Source organism: Micropterus salmoides, unplaced genomic scaffold (genome assembly GCF_014851395.1).
Source record: "Micropterus salmoides isolate LMB-PRFRI ecotype aquatic unplaced genomic scaffold, ASM1485139v1 Ms_hic_scaffold_3, whole genome shotgun sequence".
In the NCBI taxonomy this organism is placed as follows: domain Eukaryota; kingdom Metazoa; phylum Chordata; class Actinopteri; order Centrarchiformes; family Centrarchidae; genus Micropterus; species Micropterus salmoides.
This window is the reverse complement of record NW_024042261.1, coordinates 1,323,637-1,346,720: the sequence shown is the minus strand read 5'-3', so window position 1 is coordinate 1,346,720 and position 23,084 is coordinate 1,323,637. Positions and strand designations below refer to the sequence as shown.

Sequence of the window (23,084 nt, the reverse complement as noted above, 5' to 3'; positions counted from 1 at the left end):
CCCGCTTGGTTTTAATCAAATACCTTTCCACAATCAACTCTTAAATGTCATAAACACAGTTCATAGTTTTAAGCATTTATATAAAAGAAAACAAAACAAACAAAAGCTAGAGACTGTTTGAGGGCTGATACAGTTGCTGCATAAACTATTAAATATGACATCAACATTTGCCAGATCAGTTTTTGAAGCATTTTGATACACGATGCCTCTGTAGTCAAGGCAGTAAAAACTGGGATAACCGCCTCTTTTTACATTCATGGTGAAACAGTTCTTTGATCTTTACAAGACACTAATAGAACAGCAATTATTTTTACATATATAGTCTATATACTTGAGAGTGAATCCATAGCCCTAGATATTTTGCAATCAACTTTAGTGAGTAATGCACCCTCAGATGTAGAGATAGAAAAATGATCAGTAGCAGATTTAAGCCTTTGTATTGTATCTTACTACTGTATATTAAGAACTAATGTATTTGTTACTAACCAATTTTGTATCAGATCAAAGTCTGACTGGAGAGAAGCAGATATCTGTGATATATTTGAACTAGCAGAATAGATTACTATAACATCTGCATATAAATGGATATTTGAAGTTCTGCATAATGATGGGAGTTCATTAATGAAAAATTAAAAGAGAAAGGGCTGCAGTGTAGAGCCTTGTGGAACCCCTTGCTTAATATCAAGAAGATCAGACTGAAGCCTGTCAATAAATACACACTGCCTCCTATCACTAAGAACAAGATACACATTGAACAAGGTCAGTGCATTCTGACTAAGTCCAATGGTATTTTTGTAATAGTATATGATGATCCACCAAATCAAAAGCCTTGGATAAGTCAACAGAAATTGCACCTGTTAATTTGCCTTGGTCAGAGGAGGAGATTATGTCATTATGAATTTTCATTAGGGCTGAGGTAGTGGAGTGATTGGGTCTAAAATCAGATTGAAAAGATGATAATATGTCAGGTTCTGTAAGATAATTCAATAGTTGAGTATAAATTAGCTTTTCAAAAACATTTGCAATTGTACAGATTATTGATATGGGTCTATAATTATTTAGGTCAAGAGAAGAAGAAGATATTTACTGAAATATTCAAAATCTTAAAAGCTGACATTTGCTAAATTGCCGGTATATACTGTATATAGTAAATGACTGATATTCTTTTTCCTCCCCTGCAGAAGCAATGTAAAGCTTCCTCCAATATGATTGAGAGTCTTCCAAACACCATCTCTATCTTCTGGAGGTCTCAGCTGCAGGAGGTGGACTTCTCTGACAACAGCCTGGAGGAGTTGCCCTCATATATCTTTGAACTGGAGGTAGGGACCATCATCTAAATAGCAAGCAAGCGCGCACACACACACACACATACACACACACCATTACTGTTCAGAAAAGAGGAAAGCTATTAGGAATTATAAAATTAGATTTATTACCCAGTACCTTCAGGGTTTCTTTATAGAGTTTATGGAATGGTTGCATTGTTGATTATAAAACCAACAAAGAAGGAATAAAGGAAAAACAGAATAAAGGGGTAAGAACACTCCTTTTCCTGGTGTGTTTTTTTTTTTTCCTGATTATAAAAATTCTAAAAAAGTATTAGGCCACTGGCGTTATTCTGTCAGTGCCTGATTTGAATGTATGAATCATTTAAGACATCAAGAGATTATGTTCTTATCATTCTACAGAAAAGCTGACCAGTGATACAGTCAGACAAGTGATTGTGTAAATGTGAAAGTGTGGTTTACAGCTTCTCACTGCTCCTTCCCACTCATCCTCCCATCAGGCTCTGGTCTCGCTGAGATTATGTGGGAATCACATTGCGACACTCCCAGCCCCCATTAAGTGGAAGTGCTCTCAGCTCCGGACCCTCGATCTTTCCAGGAATCAGCTGGGCAAGTAGGTCCACAGATATACACACTCCCAAGCGTGAACCTCCAGGTCTGAAAAGTGAAGCAAGTGCTTAAGTGCCTTAAAGGTTCAGTGTGTAAGTTTTAGTGGCATCTAGTGGTGAGGGTTGCGATTTTCAACCAGCAATTCACAGTGCATTCACGTGCTCCTCGGATGGTACAGTTTCCTGAGTTGTGAAGTCGTTCTTCCAACATCAGTGTGTGTTCATGTGCTCTTAAGTCGGAATGTGGAATCAACATGGATGCTACTACAAAGATTAGTGTTGGATTAGCATTATCAGAGCATATAAATAACACGCAGACATCTATTTACTCTACATGAACATCAAACTCACCGTCATAACCATATTACAAATTACATGTTTGCAAAATATGTATATGCAATACAGGATTTTGAATGAATCAAAGTTCTGTATACTTCTTTATGTCCCATGTACACTTAGAACCCGACCAATATTGGATTTTTAAGACCAATTTCAATATTTAAGGATTTTAAAATTCGATATGCCGATATATCAGCTGATACTATTTTTTTCCCTTCTTTTCAGAAACACATAACATAAAAAAGATTATCCCTAACATTTGTTGTTATGAGACCTCACCAAGATAACATAACATAACAAAACGTTGAAGAAAGTTTTGATAAATAAGAGTCAAAACTACAAAAAAGATTTAAATATCCATTATAAACTATAGACCACTACTAATGAACATTAAAGGATATAGTTTATGTAGTCTGTAGTGTGGAGCTGCCAAACTCCACACAACAGACTACTACTAGTACTAACAATAATAATAATATCAAATATTACTCATTACAACTATTATATTACATTATAATGATAAACACTCTCCTAGATAGGCAATACATTTTTTGTCGTGCAGTAGTTATTAACTTTCACATAATCTGCCACACTGACTATTTTCAATGTAGGATATTCACATTTAGTTTATCCCTTTATCAGCACGCTAGCCAAAGTTAGGAGAATTTTTCAAACACCGACTATGACACAGTCAACCAGAGGAAACCCTGCTGTTGAATGCATCTAATACTACATGACTGTCTACAACGAGGACCTGCAACTTTGAGATTTCATGTTAACGTTGCACATTTGAGAGAGGAACTATAATTTTGTAATGCAGGCAGCTGTGTTAGATACTTGTTCAGCTCAAGTTTATTTACACGTCCCCTCTGGTTTAACCATTGACTATAACTATAGTTTAACTGCTCATTAAGGGTAGCACTCTGCCACTGATAAACATGGCATTAGTTAGCTTTGTAGCTCATTTAATTTAACAATGTGCATCCTTAGCTGCTGTAAGTGATGTTAGAAAATATTTAGGGATGGACTACTGAGAAGTGTGAGGACCGTTCGCTATAACTGCCACAGTTTCAGAAATAAATCTAAAATTAAGTCTGTCAACAGCGTAGTCTCCACCATTCACCTACTGTAACATTAATACTGCTGGAACCTGGGAGGAAAACGTGAAAGGGCAAAGACAAACGGGAGGGTTAGCAAGTATGGTCATGATTGTTTTCAGGAGAAGAGAGGTGATGGGAGATATTTTATTATTATTTAAGTCATTTATTTAACGTGCCAAATGACCAACTCACCGGTAATACAGCCCCCTCCGTTGTTTCTGCATGCTCTGGCAGACTCCAGTCAGCTGGTTCTTTTGTTTTATGGTGCAGGCAGTGTTACCAACCAGGGGATTTGCAGAGCGCCCTCTGGTGGGCAAACTATGCAACTCTCATGACATGAGTAAAGGATACGACTTTCCGTTTCTTTTTTAATAGTCATAAATCGTCTGTTACAAACGCACATACTGTATCTCATAGCTCATATCGGCCGATAATATCTGCATAACGATAAGTCGGTTGGGTTCCACTTTATTTCTCTCTTTGCCATGAAGATTTAAGGAGGAAAAAAAGATTCTGATTATTCCGACACCACATGAATGCACCGCATCAGTCACCGCTCAGCCCTACCTTTCCAAGTGCGCAGGAGAAGCTTCAGCGGCACTCTGTCAGCTCTTGAGCTAAATAATACGTGTGGTCCTCCGTTTGTCCAAATGTCTCTTCTTTTCTTACTTCTAATAAACCCGTCGACTATTACTACTACTAATGTTATTTCTTCTTCGTACATATTCAATCTAGTGACTAAACACACTCTTTAAGAGCCGTTTGTGCGTTTGGGCTATTGTAGAAACATGGTGGGAAAGAATGATCTGCACACTAAGTAATTATGAATCCCACTAGGTGATATTTATTGTGACGTTGCAAACTCTGAGGTCTCAGAGCTGATCAAATGCACATGTAGTAAATAGGTGAGTCTATACGATGTAAGCCATACAAGACCTTCTCAGAGGTTGCAATAAGAACTATTCAGTGTGCAGATAATTCTTTGTTTTTCACAACACAGTGACTTCTCAGTGAATGTCACATTTGTCTCTTAAAGAAATGTCAAAATAACACCAGTATCTAACATCATCTTTTAATTTTTTACTGTCTTCTAACATAAATGCAAATTGTTAACCTATTAACAATTAACAATTAATTGTTTCATTTACAGCTGTTAACTATAATATATTGTTAAGTTTAGATCACACTATTTACAATTGCCAGTCCTCACCACAGGTGCAAAGTTCTGCATGCCTGTAGAGAATTGTCTGCACCTCGTGGGAGATAATGCTCATATATCCTGAGACAAAAAGGTGGATGCAAATCTCTGCAGGTAGCCTACAACATCTGTTCTGTCAAATAATGCATCCACCTCTTAAGCTCCTTTCCAGACACATTGCTGTGAACACTGAACAAACGCAGTTATCACCTCCAGATTATTTGCTGAATCTCAAAGAATGCTACTTCTAAGTCTAATAATAAATTATTGATGACTCTAAACGTCCTTAAATATGTACTTCGAATCAATCATCCCTACTGATGAACCTCACAAAGAATAGTATATTGTTTTTAAACACTAACGTTGCTTGGAGGTTCATGGCTCTCCTCAGCAGTAAGGCAGAACTCTGCAGCCGCTCCCCCTCAGCTCTCTGCCTTTCAACCGTTCGTGTCCCTCCGTTTCCATTGCAGCTACTTATCCTAATAATATCTGACTAGTATCTAACTTAACAGTGACGTCATAATAGTACATTGCTAAATCTAACATTGCCCATTTGTAAAGTTTAATGTTAACATAACGTCAGCTAACTGAGAGCTGAGCCTTTACTTTACAACTTAACACATTTTCTTCAAAAATATTATCACCCTAATGTCTAACACTAACAATCTAATACTTTTTGGCTTCTCTCTTCTTGCTGACGTCTTTGACTCCTTAAAAACTGCAGTTAGAACACACTCTCAACACACCTGTTAAATATTGTTAACACATGAATAAAATATTAGAATTTCACTCACCAACTGGAGCACGGACTTCCTGGAGGTTCTCTCTCCTGCCAACTTTCCAAAAGGCATAAACAGGGCAAAGCTCCATAATTTGTGACTGACTGTAGTAGCTGAGCTAACAGACGGAGGGGAGACGGCTAGCAGTGACAGTGGCAGCAGATGTCTCATCCTCCTGTAATACAGTTGGCTCATCTGGACTAACATATCAAAGAAAATGAAGAAATTCTCAAACACTATCACATCTAGTGCATCAAGTATGACCACTGACAAATACCAGGACAATGTAAGCCTCACTGTTTCTGCACCACAGTCCATTATAAACCACATAATACATGAAGTTTACAAAGGCATTGGCTGGTGAGGATCAAGGCTCCTCTCGCTTTGACAAGCATGCAAATCTTGCCAAAATGTCTTATTTAATTTTTTGAAATACAACAAAAACACAAAGTAGTACTGACAGCCATAATTTCAGCTTGTGGTAAAACGGTTCAACGTTTTAATGGGCATTTAGCATGTGAAAGCACAAATTACATATTTGTGTGCACAGTGGGGAAGCACTATCCAATTCCAAAAAAGTTCTTTTTATAATGCAAATTCTGAAAGTATTCCTTATTTGTCACTTGAATACAAAATAAATACATGTTTTCCACCAGGGCAGTAAAATGTGAAGTATAGCTGCTGATCTGAGCTCCCCTGCTGTTACCGTTTTATTGCCAATAATATTCATCATCTGTCTCAGGAATGTAACGCCACATTTCTGTCCACACAAAGCCATTACAGAGCACTGGAGAAGAACTACATGAAATTACAATCCAACAACATATTTTTTTCTTCCAGCACAGTAAATGTTTAGCTGGCTGACGCTTTCATGCTCTAAGCTAACGTTACGGTTTTATTGACAATTAACGTTACTGATCAGATGAGCTAATCAGCTAAGTAGGCAACATAAAATTAATCCAACTACGTATTTCACACCACTGACAGGGGAAATGGAGATTATAGCTAAAGATATCAAACAACAGCTTTCATTTGCATCGCTAAAGTCTGACAAACTTAAGTTATTTATTTGTCCAGCAAAAAACAGACAACTTCAGCGCCGCTTTGAAAACATCTGTCCCACATTATAGGCTTCCATCTGGGAAAATCCACATCCGTGATTTCTACTGTCAGCTGTCTATTCAGACTCCTCCGGCTTCATGGTAGAAATATATATATATATATATTATTGTTATTAGTCCCTCCTCTTCTTCTTTGTACGTATTCAATGTAGGGACGGGCGTCTACACTATCGGAATAATACAAGGAGAAAAAGAATGCCGTGATGACGAAACGTGCTCTGTATTGCTGTTCGTTGACGGCTACGGTAGAAACATGACAACAAAATACTGCGACCTCCATGGAAGGGGGTGCCCGCGGTTATGTAGATATAAATGTCTCATTGTAAGGTAATAAAAACATAATGGTTCATTATGTAAGGTCTTTATACACCACTGAAAACATAGTTATGGATCTTATATTGCATTTCTGTCAACAGATCCTCAGAAATATTACACACTGAACCTTTAATATATACTGAACAAAATTAGAATTTTTTAAATTGTGGCCAGTTTAAGGCACACCTGTGCAATCCCCATGCTGTCTGATCAGCATCTTGATATGCCACACCTGTGAGGTGGATGGATTATCTCAGCAAAGGAGAAGTGCTCACTAACACAGATTTTGACAGATTTGTGAACAATATTTGAGAGAAATAGGCCTTTTGTGTACATAGAGAAAGTCTTAGATCTTTGAGTTGAGATGAAATTCATCCCCCTCACAGTTGTCATGAAGGGCAAAATTAGCTTTATACACCAAAACCATCTTTTGAACCAGGCTGTAAACATGTCTTATTCTGCTGTAAAGTTGGCATATTAACATGGGGGTCAATGAAGATTTGCTCCCTTTTTGGAGCCAGCCTCAAGTGGCCACTCGATGAATTGTAGTTTTAGTTACTTCCTATATGTCCTCACAGATGAGACTGGAAGTTTGCTGCTTGGCTTGATTTCAGCAGATGAATTACTGGATTTCAAATTGTGTCTTTCAGAACAGAGGAGGGGCCCAAATCCAGGAGGCTGGCCTTCCTGACTACATGGAACAGGAGGGACCCAGACCCAGGTCTGCTTTACATGGAAATAATTTGAACATCTCTGTCTGTCTGACCATCTTTCAGTGTTCTCAACAACCATTCATCTAATCTTGGAGGTTGTATTGCTGAGGACCCATGGGAGTGCAGTGTCGAATTTGGTGCAGTTTCGCCAGATGGTGGCACAATAACAACGAATTTTAAATTTTAGTCTATAACTGTATGTCAACAAAATCATTTTTTCCCCGGATTCTGTGGGTCCGTTTTTTTGCTACTCCTTCGATAATTGGATAGGAAAGTCAAGAAGAGACAGGAGATGTGAAGGAAGCGGACATGCAGCAAAGGACTGAAAGTTGGATTCAGGATTTGTACACGGGGCGCATACACTACCAGCTAGGCTAAACAAAAAGTTCTTCCAACTGACTCCACACTTGGCTGTTATATTGCTGAGGACTCGAAGTAGTGCAGTGTTGAGTGTGAAGTCGATCAGATGAACGTCCATGTGCACTGCACGAGTAAATACAAATGGGCATAATCATGTTGTCACAGTGTTTCTCCTCCTTACTTGCAACCAATAATTTGGACTTTGGCTATTATGTCAGGACTATAGGGTGAGACTAACTAATTGTTTTTGCCATTATTCAGTCCCTGAATAACAACAGTTAACATACATTCAAATGTAGATGTGTGATTTTGTTCTGGCTTTTCAATAGTTCCACAAACTGAGAAATTTTGCTATCACATGTCATTTAGGTGAGATCTCTTTAACATCCAATGTTACGAAATGTTGGCAATTTATTTATTATTTTCCTGTTGAACCAAGACTTGACTTGAACCAAGATGGCGCTGTGTATAGCCGCCTCGGTGTTAGGTGCGCTTTGTTTTGTTTTTGTGTGTTAATTCAGTTTTCGGCGAAGCTCTTTCACCAGAGAAGAGCTCATGAACATCAGGGGAACAATTCCTGCGGATTTAATTCCCACTTTCCTCGTGTCATCAGTGGAATTATTGGACATTTTGTTGAAGGGCTCTCTCACTGTTTAGGCGGTGAAGCGCTGCAGGAGAGGAAAAAGAGCCGGGTCGCTCCTGTGTCTTCGCCGGCAGGGACTCTGCACGCCGCTACCGGCAATATTTCTCTCCAGTGTGCGCTCACTGTGCAACAAACTGGACGAACTTCGGCTACTGGTGGGGAAAAAAAGAGACTATTATTCATCTTCTATTTTGTGGTGGCGGTGCCTGTTTTTATATTAACAATGGCTGGAGTACTGACGTTACAGTAATTCAGCAGCACTGTTCTCCTAATCTGGAATTTTTAATCATAAGCTGTAAACCGTTTTACTACCCCCGTGAGTTTGCTTCATTCACTCTGGTCTGGTCATCTGGTCGCACGCAAACGTTCAGGACGCAGAGCGCATGCTGGCTGACCGGATACTGTGTGTGGAGCAGACAAACCCGGACTCCCTTGTTATTTTACTCGCTGACTTTAACAAAGGAAACCTCTGCCAAGAACTCCCCAAATACAGACAGTTTATGAAGTGTCCAACCAGAGAGGGGAACACTTTGGATCACTGCTACACCACAGTTAGCAGTGCCTATCACGCCGTCACACGCGCTCCACTGGGACACTCTGATCACGTGATGGTCCACCTGATTCCTGCTTACAGACTTTATTAAATTAAATTAAAACTTTGTAAACCTGTAGTGAGGACAGGAAATGGACCAGTGAAGCTGTAGAGGACCTCCAGGTGTGTTTGGACTGCGCTGACTGGGATGTTTTCAGGACTGCTACCAACAATCTGGATGAGTTTACAGAGGCTGTGACGTCCTACATCAGCTTCTGTGAGGACAGCTGCATATCAACGCGCACCAGGGTGAGTTATAACAATGACAAACCCTGGTTCACAGCTAAGCTCAGACAGCTGAGGTTGGAAAAGGAGGAGGCGTTTAGGAGTGGGGACCGAGCCAGGTTTAAGGAGTCAAAGTACAGGTTTAGCAAGGCGGTGCAAGATGCTAAATGACTGTACTCAGAGAGGCTAACGGACCAGTGCTCTGCAAACGACGCCACTTCTGTCTGGAGGAGGTTCAGACAGATCACTAACAACAAACCCAAAGCCCCCCACTCTTTCAGCGACTCTCACCTGGCAAATGAGCTGAACCAGTTTTACTGCCTCTTTGAGAGTCAGTCGAACATCATCCACGTGACTCTTCTGATCAGCTCCACCCCCTCCCCTCCTCTCTCCATCTCAGAGAGGGATGTCAACAGACTATTCAGGAGGCAGAAACCTCGCAAAGCAGCTGGGCCAGACTCTGTCTCCCCATCCACCATGAAGCACTGTGCTGATCAGCCTGCTTCAAAGCCTCCACCATCATCCCTGTCCCCAAAAAACAAAGGACCACAGGACTAAAGGACTTCAGACCCATCGCCCTGACCTCTGTGGTTATGAAGTCCTTTGAGCGCCTTGTGTTGTCCCACCTAAAATCCATCACTGACCCACTCCTGGACCCCCTGCAGTTCGCCTACAGAGCAAACAGGTCTGTAGATGATGCAGTTAACATGGCCCTTCACTATTTCCTCTAGCACCTGGACTCCCCAGGAACCTACGCCAGGATCCTGTTTGTGGACTTCAGCTCTGCTTTCAACACCATCATCCCGGCCCTGCTGCAGGACAAGCTCTCCCAGCTGAGCGTGCCTGACTCCACCTGCAGGTGGATCCCAGACTTCCTGACGGACAGGAAGCAGCAGGTTAAGCTGAGAAAACTTGTCTCTGACTTCAGGACCATCAGCACCGGTTCCCCTCAAGGCTGCGTTCTTTCCCCTCTGCTCTTCTCTCTGAACACCAACAGCTGCACCTCCAGTCACAGTCTGTCAAGCTCCTGAAGTTTGCGGATGACACCACCCTCATTGGGCTCATCTCTGGTGGGGATGAGACCGCCTACAGGTGGGAGATCGACCATCTGGTGACCTGGTGCAGCCAGAACAGTCTGGAGCTCAACACTCTGAGGACAGTGTAGAGGGTCGTGGACTTCAGAAAGAGCCCAGCCCCACCCTCCCCCATCATCCAGTCACCACTGTGGACTCCTTCCGCTTCCTGGGCACCATCATCTCCCAGGACCTCAAGTGGGAGCTGAACATCACCTCCCTCACCAAGAAGGCCCAGCAGAGGATGTACTTCCTGCGGCAGCTGAAGAAGTTCAGCCTGCCAAAGACAATGATGGTGCACTTCTACACCGCCATCATTGAGTCCATCCTCACCTCCTCCATCACCATCTGGTACGCTGCTGCCACTGCCAGGGACAGGGGCAGGCTGCAGCGCATCATTCACTCTGCAGAGAAGGTGATTGGCTGCAATCTTCCTTCTCTTCTGGACCTGTACGCCTCCAGGACTATGAGGCGAGTAGGAAAGATTGCAGCTGACTCCTCCCACCCCGGACACAAACTGTTTCAGACAGCTTCTTCCCGTCTGCAGCTAGCCTCATTAACAAGGCCCCACATTTCATATCATGCACAAACCTGACATATTGCACATATTTGTTGTATATTTTTATATGTTCAATTTATATATTTATGTACAGATTACTTTCTTCCGTTGCAATACGTCTGCACAACGCAAACGCGGAATAATGCATGTGTAAATATCTGCCATGTTGTTCTTTCTCTGCAAATACTTGTGTTGTTATTCTCAATTTTTTTATTATTCTTATGTAACTTGCATTGTCTAATCCATATTTTTATATTTATTTATGTCAACTGTATGTTTGTCTACACGTAGCACCTTATCACCAAAGCAAATTCCCGGTATGTGTAAAACAGTACTTGGCAATAAAGCTCCTTCTGATTCTGATTCTTCTGATTTTGATTTTGCTTTATCTATACGGAGTCCAAGGTGATTTGATGAGTTGAGAACATTTGTGTAGCAGAACAGTGTTTCTTTTCTTTTCTGTCCCTTTAATTGTCTTGTGACCCCTGCTTGCGACCCATTAAAGGGGTCCTGTTCCCCAGGCTGAGAACCACTGCTCTAAAACACAGCTCAATCTCAGCCTGTATATGACTGCCAACAAACACAACCCTGGATGAAACCTACCTCACAGGCTTAATTTGGGGGAAATTATAATTTGCTCAACCCCTGCCTACCTGCTATTTATTATTTCCGCCTTATAACCTCTCACACTTAGTCATAAAAATATCTGCAATGTCTGCAGTCCACAGATTCTAGTAAAATACAGTATAATGATTGTTGCTGAGTTCACTAAACACTTAAAAGATCCTGGGAAGGATAAATGTCCTGTGAATCCAGCATGGGTCAATCCTTATGTTCATATCTGAAAAAATGGAAATCATGCAGCTTTATTAAATACATAGTTATTGTGTAATGCTCTATTTTATTTGTAGTAGTATTACAAAATGTTTCACATGCTATTTCAAAGGAATTGCATCATGCCAAGAATCCAGTTCTGTGGGAGTTGCTGCTAACTTTTCATTTTCTTTAGAAATGTCTGGCACAAACTAAGCCAAACACAAGTCCAGTATTAATACATAATAAACTGTATCAAGTGATTTTCTGTATGTGTTTATGCATGCTATAGCCCTCTGCATGGTTCTGTCTTTGCAGTGTGTCCGATAGAGTTTCCCATGATTCTGCGGGATTCACTGGAAGTGCTTTTCTTGAACGACAACCAGCTGGAGTGTGTTCCCCAATCCGTGTGTGGTCTGCACAGCCTCACTGAGCTCTACCTCTCCAAGTGAGTCCCTCTGTCTGTCCGCCAAACTTCATATTGTCACACCAATAATACTAAGGTAAGGTTTATCAAGTTATGATCCCCAGATCTGTGTATTTCATCTCTTCCACTGTTGACAAATTATATCTGAGAGGTGCGGTGCAGATTCTCAGTATCTGCTGCAGTTATAACTATTTTTCTGTAAGGGGCACTATTGTCTGTCAGTGGTCAAGATAAAAATGTAAAACGAGTTTCTGTTTGCTAGAACATTTCTCCATAAAATTGACTGTAGTCACTCAATGCACTTCTGGTTATTTGTAACATCACAGCAGCATGTTAGAGTTTTTAAACTTCAAACTTGATATTTAAACATGAGAGACCTACTCAAGAAGTTCATTAGGCCTTACACTGTCCCCATAATGAAGAGCATTTGGAAATCACTTTAGTTTTTGGCCAAATGAAAGTGAAATTAATGTTGTTGATGGAAGATTGTCTGTGGTAAGTATCAATAAACAAACCAATCTTCTAATCTGTGTTGTAGCTGCACCACCAGCAGTCTAAAACGGACTTTAGCAAATCAGGACCAAGCATAAAACACCAGTATGCATTTTCTGCATCACCAACTGAATGCATGTAGGTTCCCATGGCTACGCAACACCTACAGTTTGTACTACTGTAAGTGCACGTCTTTGTTTGGTGGTATTACTACCGTACAGCCAGCAGGTTTGCATATGGAATGTATTTCTTCAGCTGAGAATCTCTTTCGCTCATACAGAATATCTTCAGGAAAAGAAGTGGTGAAAGCGCGACGAAACTCTGAACATAAAATAACAAAGGTTACGTGTGCAGCATAAGTTACCATTGTGATCTAGACAGGTTAAGATTGAGAACATTCTTCTGTTGCTGCTAAAAATTACTTTGGCGATATACCTATCTGACTGTTTCTTAAGATGGAGTTTAGGGACCTTATCGGCTCTTTCGGTTAATGTCTATGAGGTATAAATAGTTTAGTGACATCAGGAATAATTTAATTTATTAAGTTATTCAAAACTGACAAGATCAAATTTGGATGGTAGGTACCTTTGAACGTCCTGTCTTTAATGTCAGTTGTTGACCCATGTTGTCTCACCTGCTCTGGGAACAGTAATCCTGGAATCCGGGAGCTTCCCGCAGAGCTTGGTCAGCTCTCCAACCTGTGGCAGCTGGACATTGAAGACCTCAACATTACTAATGTCCCCAGGGAAATAAGACAAGAAGGTACTGTCTAACTGTCTTTAAAGATTTAAAGTGACAATCCTTATAGGATTGCTGAGGCCTCACATTAACTTCAGATAAACTTTTCAGTACATTTTTGCAAAGAATGAGGACAGCAGTCACACCACTAACACTTGAAGACAATTAGCAAAGGATCTCTTAATGAACAGTTTTAACAGGAGGAGTGTAGAAAGCAAAACCTGTTTAATGCTCATATAGGCACCTGACTAGTGATTTAAGACTATGAAAACACTGAACCTATCCTTTGAAGTCAAACTTTAAAGTCTACAACCTAGGTTTTATTATCGCATCGAGCGTATCGGCCATCATTTCTATCAGCTATGATAGTACTGTACTCACCAAGTTAACAGCTGAGACCTGGGAACATGATGAGATCTCTTAAGAGCAGTCCAACATAAAGGTTGGAAACAAGCCATCAGGTTATCCAGACTTTATTAACCACTTTGGAGATCAAACTGAAAGCGAGCACACCTGAAATGTTGGCAATCCTCCCTCTCTGCACAGGAAAAAGAGTGTGCTCAGTTACAATAAGTACAGTTGGTCAAGCAGGCAGTGGGTCTGTAAACTGTGATTGGTGTTTGAACGGACTGTCTCAGCCTTCGATTTCTCTTTTAAATAAGATATAGAAGAAATAAGAAAGAAAGAAATAAGTCTAACCTGGAGGCTTGTTTTCAACCATCAGATCATCTTACTGCTTGTGTTTCTTGACCTGTTTCTTAATTTATGGACTGTTTGGTAGTCATATGTAGCATCTGACAACAAACACATATAACCAATTTCACACTTGAAATAGGTTATATATAATCTTCTGAATGACAAGTAATTGCAGCAGTCAGATAAATGTAAATGAGTAAAAATCTAATATTCTTAACAGCTAAACCCAAAGTATTTGAGTCAATGTAACTATGTGTTTGGTTTGTTGCACCAGTGGCACCTGTGTTTATAGTTTCTTGGTAATTGATAATGTAATTTCCAACACCCGGAAAACAGGATGTTGACCGCTCTGGTTTTTCAGGTCCTGCGTCTGTCCTGACTTTCCTCCGGGCACACCTTCGAAGGGCAGAGCCTTTTAAACTGCTGAAGATGCTTGTGATTGGTCCACCGAGGCAGGGGAAGACAACCCTTCTAGAGGCTCTGCAGACAGGCAGGGCATCCCCCTTCACCCCAGCAGAATGCAGCATCTCCACCTCCACCTGGGAGCTGGACAAACCCAACAGAGGCAAAAATAGCGTGAGGAAAATGCAGACCACTCATACATATACTGTACATTCATTGCACGGACACACAGTATATGGTCAAGAGATCAGACCATGGTAAATGCTCTGTACTTACAAAGAGCCTTTTTAGTCTTTCTGACCACTGAGAGAGCTTCACACTACATCACGATCACCCCATTCTCAGTCATACACTGATGGTAGAGGGCACTGTAGCCTCTAGGTTTAATATTTTGAAAAGTTTTAATGGGATTTGAAAGTTGAATACTACCAGAGTAGATTTAAAAAAAGAGACTCCACTAAAAGAATCCTGAATAGAACTCTGTGGGGAAAGCCTGTAACACCTAAGATTGCAGTTGTATGCACATATCCCACCCCTCCCGCAAGAAAGCCAGTTGTCTGTTTTTGAACAGCCGAGCAGGGAAACATATTAAGCCAGTCATGTGGTTCCACTGATGTAAGTAAACAGTTGAGGTTTGCAATAGTTTCAGATGTTGTGGTGGCGGCAAGGGGCAGGTGTGTGACCAGAACAGATGAACTACATGTCTGCTAAAATACTGCGTGAGAAGGTGCCAGATTTGATATGCAGTACTTGCAATATGTGTTAGAAAATACCGGGGTGTTTTTCAGTGGTTTTTATCAGAAAGTGATTGGTCAGCAGTTTAAAAGGCTCTAAGTGATTCTATTCATGCCGTTTTTATGTCCCAGTGACCACTGAAAGTGCAGTTATGGCTCTCTCCCTGTTCATTTAGAAAGGGGCCTGATCTTGTTAGTCCACAAAAACTGCCAGAGGCGTTACCAAGATGGCTGCTGAGTGGCGGGACTTGCCTATATAAGGACTTGAATACTACCCAGAATGTAGGACAAATGTTGAACATTTGAATGGAGTTTCTTGTTGAAATTATGAATTAGTGTAGAGAGTAAAGATTTGAACAATCATCCATCCATTTATTTAAGTGAAACTGGAACTGGAAAATGTTAATTATTTCTGAAAGTATGAAAGGCATGAATGACAAAACTTGTACACTGCATATCCTAATAGAGCTGAATATTTTGATGTTTGAATGAAGTTTCAATGTGGCGGAATAATTATAACTTGAGAAGCAATTTCTGACAAAATTGTGGTGTGACTGCTGGCTGTTAAAAGGCTGACACTAAACTGGATTGCTGGCTTTAAATGTTGAATAATACCAATAATGTATGAAAGAGATGGAATATCATAGGGTTTGAATTTAAGTTTTTCCCACAATGTATGAGTAAATAAGGGTTGGAAAATGCAGGAAAAAGTGTAGGACTATGAATAGTTGGGAAGGGTGGAATTAGTAAGAATGGAATTAAAAAATTGAATAATACCAATAAGTATGAAAATGTGGAATATTGTAAAGTGGATTGCTGGCTTAAGTTTGTGTGAAGAAGTAGCTGAAGGAGTATGATGACTTGAAAACATGGGAAAGGGTCTATATAGGGTTCAGGATTTAAGAGTTGAATAGACCTCATGATGCATGAAAAGATGCTGTAAAGCATGGGAGTGCTTTTGATGACAGGAATGTTGATGAATATTCACTGTTTTTATCAATATTTCAATGTTTTGGAAACTTTGTTATTTGGAACGTGGTTGTATGGACAGAAATAGTGTTTTAAAGATAACTCTCAATAAAAGTCAACATTTAAACAGTAAATATTGCCAAAATATGGACATTCACCTGGTATATTTAAATAAAATTGTATGATAACTGTTTATTATCATCAGATTTACAGTTACAATTGCATTCCAGGTGTATTAGAAGATATTCAGTTGCATTATAATCTATTTGATGATGGTTTTGATGGTTTATTGCATTAAAAATATAGCTTATTTTTCTTCATTGCATCTCCATTTTGTCTGTAATGGCAGAATAAATATATTCATTTATAATAGATTTATATCTAGTTTCAGAATTTTTACAATCGAGTAATAGAGAAAATAATCAGCAGTCAGAGACAGTCCATTCAGCAGATGTCAGTTAGAAGCTATAACAAAATCAAGGAGTGAATCTTCAATAATGACTTTCAGATAGTTGCACCTGACTCATCACTTTTTCCTTTTTCCAGCTCCCTCTGTAGTTGACTTAGCTCTCGTCTTGTCACACACAGAAGGACTCTGTGGCTTTCAACGTGTGGGACATTGGCGGTCAGGCCAGCATGTCCACAGTGAACCAGTGTTTCTTCACTGATAAGGCCCTGTACATGGTGATCTGGAACCTGGCTCTGGGAGAGGAGGCTGTGGCCAGCCTGCAGACATGGCTGCTCAACATAGAGGTGAAATTCAGTTCACGCACACACGCCCACTTCTGCAGACCTCCTGAGAACCTGCTTCCAGCTGTAATTAAGTGTGAGCGGGTCAGAAAGGGAAGGTCTTGACTGTGAGAACCAGGCAGTGCTGAACAAAGGGTTTTCATTGGGAGGGACCAAAAATCTGATTTAAAGAGAAATCATTTGGTTGTCAGACCACATAAACCAACCACAGTCCAATTCATTTAATGGAAATGTAATGACGTGGAAGATGGTGACAGCTTGCATCATTTGACTGAAAGGGTTCATTGAAGCCTAATTACTAACTGGAACATTAAATATTGCCTTCCCTTTTCTTCCTACTGATTTTTGTGGTTAGTTTACAGCATTAAATACCATGGTGTTCGAAACAGATAGGAGTGAATGTTCCTCTGTTGTAACTTTGTTATTGCCAATCTCATTTTGATGTGTCACTGTCCCAGACGCATTTTAATCCAGCGTTTCTATTTAAACCTAACCTAGTGTAGTATACCTACTTTACTGTTAATAACAATTATGAATATTAATATTCAGAAATATTAATAATAATTCATATATCTCTCGTTTTCGGGCACCACCTAAAGATTTGCTGTCTGCCGAAGGCTTTAGGAACCTTAAGTATAGCTTAATAATTATGCAATTATTTCCTCATGATCAGTTAGTAGTAATTATTTAATTATCAGTCTAATCAATCAGTCAATCTCATATCGAAGGCGGAAATCCTCCGTTACAGTGACCTGGAGTTAAACAATACACACACACAGTTCCTGTGATTACGGTGAAATTTATTAGCTAAATAAAGGTGTATATAAGTGCGGTTAAATATACATCAAAGAAAGAAAGAATGGCTAAACAAACAGGATGCACACAATGAGAATGTAGTGCAGTTCAATGTGAATTTAGTTGGTCTGAGTTATTGTGGAGAAGGATTTGATTCTAAGAGAGAAGGAGAACTAATAAACACAAGTTATGATAATAACTAGGTTAAATTTGGCTAGGATTAAACTAATGGATTAAAAGACTATTGGACAACAACTCAACCACAGAATGCCGTTGGTTTCTTACTGCTTATGGTTTCTCCACCGTCTGGTGTTCGGTCGGCTCCACTCTGGCTGAGTTTCGCGCGTTCTCGCTTGAGACGGCTTAACAAGCCGTCGGCCGGTCGCTGTCTCTGCCAGGGAATTGCTTCAGAGGTCCGCCCTTCGGCTGCTAACTTAGTTGAAGAAAACTTGCAGTGGTAGGCTGTTAGCTTGGCTTGGTTCGTGGGTTATGATGTCCTTTAGGCTACTGCAGTAAAAGTTAACTTGACGGAATAAAGCTTAAAAGAACTTGGTCGTTCTTGATTCAGAGTTGTGCGACTGAAACGGTCTGCTAACCTGGTTTTAAAATGTCTATTTCTGCGTATTTTAATCAAATACCTTCCCATAATCAAAATCTTAAATGTCATAAACAGTTATACCGTTCTTAGTTTTAAGCATTTGATAAAGGAGGGAAACAATTAACCGTTGTAACGATTAGAATTGTTCGGTTAAACACATTTTTCAAGTTTACAGCAGATGAAGACACTTGACTAAACATTTCCTGGATATTACTGGCAGTTAAACATTCTTACTTAGAGAATATATAAGCAAGTTACACGAACATGGCATCAGATTATGCACAATAAAATACAGAGTGATACATTAAAACAGCGGGAGAGGCATTAAAGAAACAGGGACCTGTAATACTTAGTTTGTCCTCTTTGGGACACGGATTCCACGAGAGAACCATTGATCCTCTCACTAGGGAAGAAATGGTTATTTAACATTAAATTCGAGCTGGAAAATTAATCAAGTAGCACAGGATAATATTTCTGTATCATATCATTTCTAAAGGAAGTGTCAGAAAGTGTTGGGGATAAAGCATTAGTTAAAAAATAAATTAAAGGAATGTCAGTGATCATTGTTGTAGATTAAAGAGCACTGCAAAATTAACTCTTTATGGATTTTTCTTTTGAACAACAACAACAACATGGTAATGTAACTACTCAAATGGAGTGGAGAGACCTGCTAAGTAACTTAACAAAGATTCTTTAATTAAACAAGGTAATAGGCAAGTTATAAGGAGACAGTATTAATTTGTCCACACAAAGGAATTTGGGGCAGCGTCCTTCTCTGGCGTCTGGAGTTTCTCACACCTAGATGTGAAAGTGAAAGGGCATGTTAGGAGTCCAAATGAATGGCTCTTTGGTGGGGTACAGAATCAAGACTGAAGAAGGGGGTTTTTCATGTCTGAGGTAATCTGAAAAAGGAACTTCGTTACCATGGTTACCCTGCCCTCTTGGTCTTGGGAGTGTTTAGAGGTCGTTTAGTTTATGGCTGCTGTAGTCCTCACCGCCTGGTTCAGGCTGAAGTTAGTCTCTGTGTAATGTTAATATTGTCATTTTAATAGTCATGTATAGAGTCTGTTATCTCAACTTCACCGGAGGTGGTAGGTTTTATAGCTGAAACTACCCAACAGCACTTTTCACTTTTCACCCCCTCCTTCGGGGTACTTCGGCTGTCTGTTGAGGGTTGATCTCAACCCCCCTCCTTGTCTCTCAGGGAGAGACAAAGAGAGATTTCGGATTATTCCTTTTTTTTTAATATAAAATAATCAATCCCGCACTGGCTTGTTCACAACACTAGCCTGCTGATCAGGCTAACGAATAAAAAACAGACATTTTATAAGATGTGGTCAGTCTTCCTATAACAGATTAACTTCAGTTGAAATGGTAATAGTACGGTAGTTATGGTACTTGCTGTGATAAAATGAAAACAACAACAAAAAAAGCAAAACAAGAAACGAGAGCATTTTAAGGAATTAAAATACCTTAAGAATACATTCCATTTTTTACTTTTTACTGTTAAAAGTTTGATAATAAATATTCAGGCTCCTGTTTATGGAATGTGTTGAACACATTTTAACCAGTATCAATCAGATGTCAACGCCTGATTCTGTCTGTAGTGCTGTAATGCTAAAAACTCTTAAGATGTTGATTGACACATCTAGCCTGTTGCATATGTCAGCTAAAACATGTGTCAGACACGAGTTTTCAACTGCAACTCACAGTCTTCATCAATATACAGTAGGAGCACTAGTTATCATGTGACTGAAGTTCAATACTTAGATATGATGACAGCTCAGACATCTCCATGATAACTGGCCAAACGCAACGTGCTGAGGAAGATAACAAGTGGTGGGAAAGGCTAGACCCTGGTTGGAGTTAACTTTTTTTGTTGTGTGTGTGTCGAACCTTTTTCCAAGGTCAAGAATGAACTTTCACTTGCTTTTTATTTTGCTGTTCACCGGGTTGCTTTATGTGGTAATTGGTGTGCAGTTAGGATGGCAGTAGCTCAGTCCGTGGGGGTTTGGTTTGGGAACTAGAGGGTCGCCAGTTTGAGTCCAGTGTGGACCAGTGTGGTCATACAGAGCGTGGACTGGTAGCTGGAGAGGTGCCAGTGCACCTCCTGCAAGGACTTGAACCACTGAACCAAGTGCTTGTGGCGACAATGACATGCCACCCCCCTCTCTCTGACATCTCTCTGACATTAATGCATATGTATAAAATATTAACAGTGTAAAAACTGAATTTCCCCCAGAGGGATTAATAACGTTGTCTTTCAAAATATAAAAAGATGACAGTTAACAAATTAAATCTGTGTGTTTTCTTTCTTTCTTTTCTTTCAATACACATTGAATAAATATGTTATCTGTGTGCTTGGCCTACAGGCACGAGCACCCAACTCTGCAGTGGTGGTTGTGGGAACACACTTGGATCTCATTAACACCAAATTTCGCACTGAGAGGCTGGCCACGCTAAAAGCTTATATTCTGGCTCTTTGCCGATCCCCATCAGGGGCTCGAGCCAGCGGCTACCCTGATATAACCTGGAAACACCTGCAGTAAGCACACATTTTACAGTTTATTTATATTGATAAGGAGCTGCACATTTTGCTTATGCTGCTTTCCAGTTGTTGCATTGTTACCAGTATCAGTGTGCTTGTGTGTGTTTTGCCTCAGTGAAGTGTCCTGTAAAACCCTGGAGGGTTTGGATGGGCTGAAGAAGCTGATCTACCAGGTGGCTCTCTCCATGAAGGACGGCAGCAGCACAGCCTGTGGGGGGAAGCTGCTGGGCAGACTGGTAAGTGAGTGTGGTTGCTCACGCTCCACACTGTGTCTCTGTGTTGAGAAAGCTTCACAGTTTGGACTAAGATAGGTAGGTTTATTGTCACAATATAACAAGTTATAGAGTGAAATTGAGTTTTGTAACTCCCTTCTGCTACATCTGCTTCAAACACCAGGTTAAACTATAATCACTGGAGCAGTGCTGAGGATGAATTAGAGTTTAAGAGTCTGATAGCTTGGGGGAAAAGCTGCTCTGCTGTCTGGTGGTGTAGCAGCAGAAACTTCTATATCTCTTCCCAGAAGGCAGCAGGGTGAACAGGCTGTGGTTGGTACGGTCCTTTAGTATCCTTTGGGCTCTGTGTAGACACCTCACTGATATCACTGATGCTCTGGAGATGGGTACCAATGATCTTCTGAGCGGCTTTAATCACCCTCTGCAGAGCCCTCCGGTCCTGGGCCCTGCACATCCCATGTTGTTAGAGATGTTTCCAGTCAGGATGATTTCTGTTGCTCCTCTGTAAAAGCTGACAAGAACTTGGCGTGGGAATTTGGCCTTCTTAAGCTTCCTCAAGAAATATGTGTTGAGCACTAGAGTGGAGGTGGTGAGTCTGCCAATCCAAACAGACTGGGGTCTGTGAGGAAGTCTAATATCCAGTTGCAGAGTGTTGTATTTAAACCCAGAGTGTTGAGTTTGCTGATCAGCATTCTGATGTAGGAGTTGTTTTTCTCAAGGTGTGTGAGGACTGAGTGGAGGGCAGTGGAGATGACATCCTCTGTGGATCTGTTGGTTCTGAAAGCAAACTGGTGGCTGGGATGTTGTTCTTTATGTGCTGAAGAACCAGTTTCTCAAAGCACTTCATCAGAATGGGGGTGAGAGCCACAGGGCGGCAGTCGTTCAGACAAGACACTGCAGACTTTTTAGGTCCAGGAATGATGGTGGCTTTCTTGAAGCAGGTGGGAACCCTCTCATGAGATAGTGAGATGTTGAAAAAGTCAGCAATAACATCCACTAGCTGATTGGCACAAATTTTTAGTACATGGCCAGGAATGTTATCAGGCCCAGCTGATTTACTCATATTCACTCTAACAGAGAGACATGGCTTGCTTACTGAATACATACAGTACTACGTGCATACTGTGTGTCACTGTTGTATCTCCAAAATTGAAAGTTTTCAGGAACAGGGAGTAGAGCTTGAAGACAAAACATTCTTGAAATGATCCACTGGTTTTTCTGATATTTGAATAAGCTTAAGATGAGAGAGCAATATCTCATCCCATACAGCAGCCTGAAAATCACCAATCTTAAAAGTAAAAGATTTGGATACAGCCAGTCTTCACTATATAATTACAAGATTTTCATCTGTAGGATGGATACAGATTCATAAAACATAAGTACATTTACATTTACTCATTTGACAGACTTAGATTTCAGGAACAACATACAAGCTCCAACAAAGCATTAATACAGTAAGAGATCTACAACTGACAATAGATACAAGGAACAGCAGCAATCAATACTAGTAAGAGATAATAGCAAGTATGGTATCAATGACATAAATACCTCGTAAGAGAATTGTAAGGGGATAGAATAAGAAGAGCACAGGAAGTGCATGTAAGAGGTTAGAGGTGTTATAAGAGGAAGTGTTCTCGGAAGAGATGAGTTTTCAAGAGCTTCTTGAAGTTAGAGAGGGACGCCCCTGCTCCGATGGCGTGTGGTAGCTCGTTCCACATCGTGGTGTCACAGATGCGAACAGCTGGGACTGGGATTGCCTTCATTGGAGGAGCGCAATGGATGAGAAGGAACATAAGCTTGTATTATTGAGTTTAGGTAGATGGGTGCAGACCTAGTAGCATTACTGACTTGTTTGATTCAGGAGGCCATGGGGAGCCAGTGGAGGTCACTGAGTAATGGAGTGACATGAGTCTTTTTTGGACTGATCAAAAACCAGACGCGCTGCTGCGTTCTGAACCATTTGTAGGGGTTTCACCGC

General features: G+C 40.5%; 1 protein-coding gene across 2 annotated transcripts in view; it reads left to right on the top strand.

The window, feature by feature from the left end:
- Positions 1-23,084, top strand: part of lrrk1 (leucine-rich repeat kinase 1) — a 179,891-nt gene that overhangs the window by 68,723 nt on the left and 88,084 nt on the right. For both annotated transcript variants that reach the window (XM_038692603.1, XM_038692602.1), the window contains exons 10-18: positions 1,182-1,319; positions 1,787-1,899; positions 7,397-7,467; positions 12,043-12,172; positions 13,293-13,405; positions 14,439-14,653; positions 16,771-16,935; positions 20,698-20,870; positions 20,989-21,109. In XM_038692603.1, coding sequence (XP_038548531.1) covers positions 1,182-1,319; positions 1,787-1,899; positions 7,397-7,467; positions 12,043-12,172; positions 13,293-13,405; positions 14,439-14,653; positions 16,771-16,935; positions 20,698-20,870; positions 20,989-21,109 — 1,239 coding nt within the window. The remainder of the gene's footprint in view (positions 1-1,181; positions 1,320-1,786; positions 1,900-7,396; positions 7,468-12,042; positions 12,173-13,292; positions 13,406-14,438; positions 14,654-16,770; positions 16,936-20,697; positions 20,871-20,988; positions 21,110-23,084) is intronic.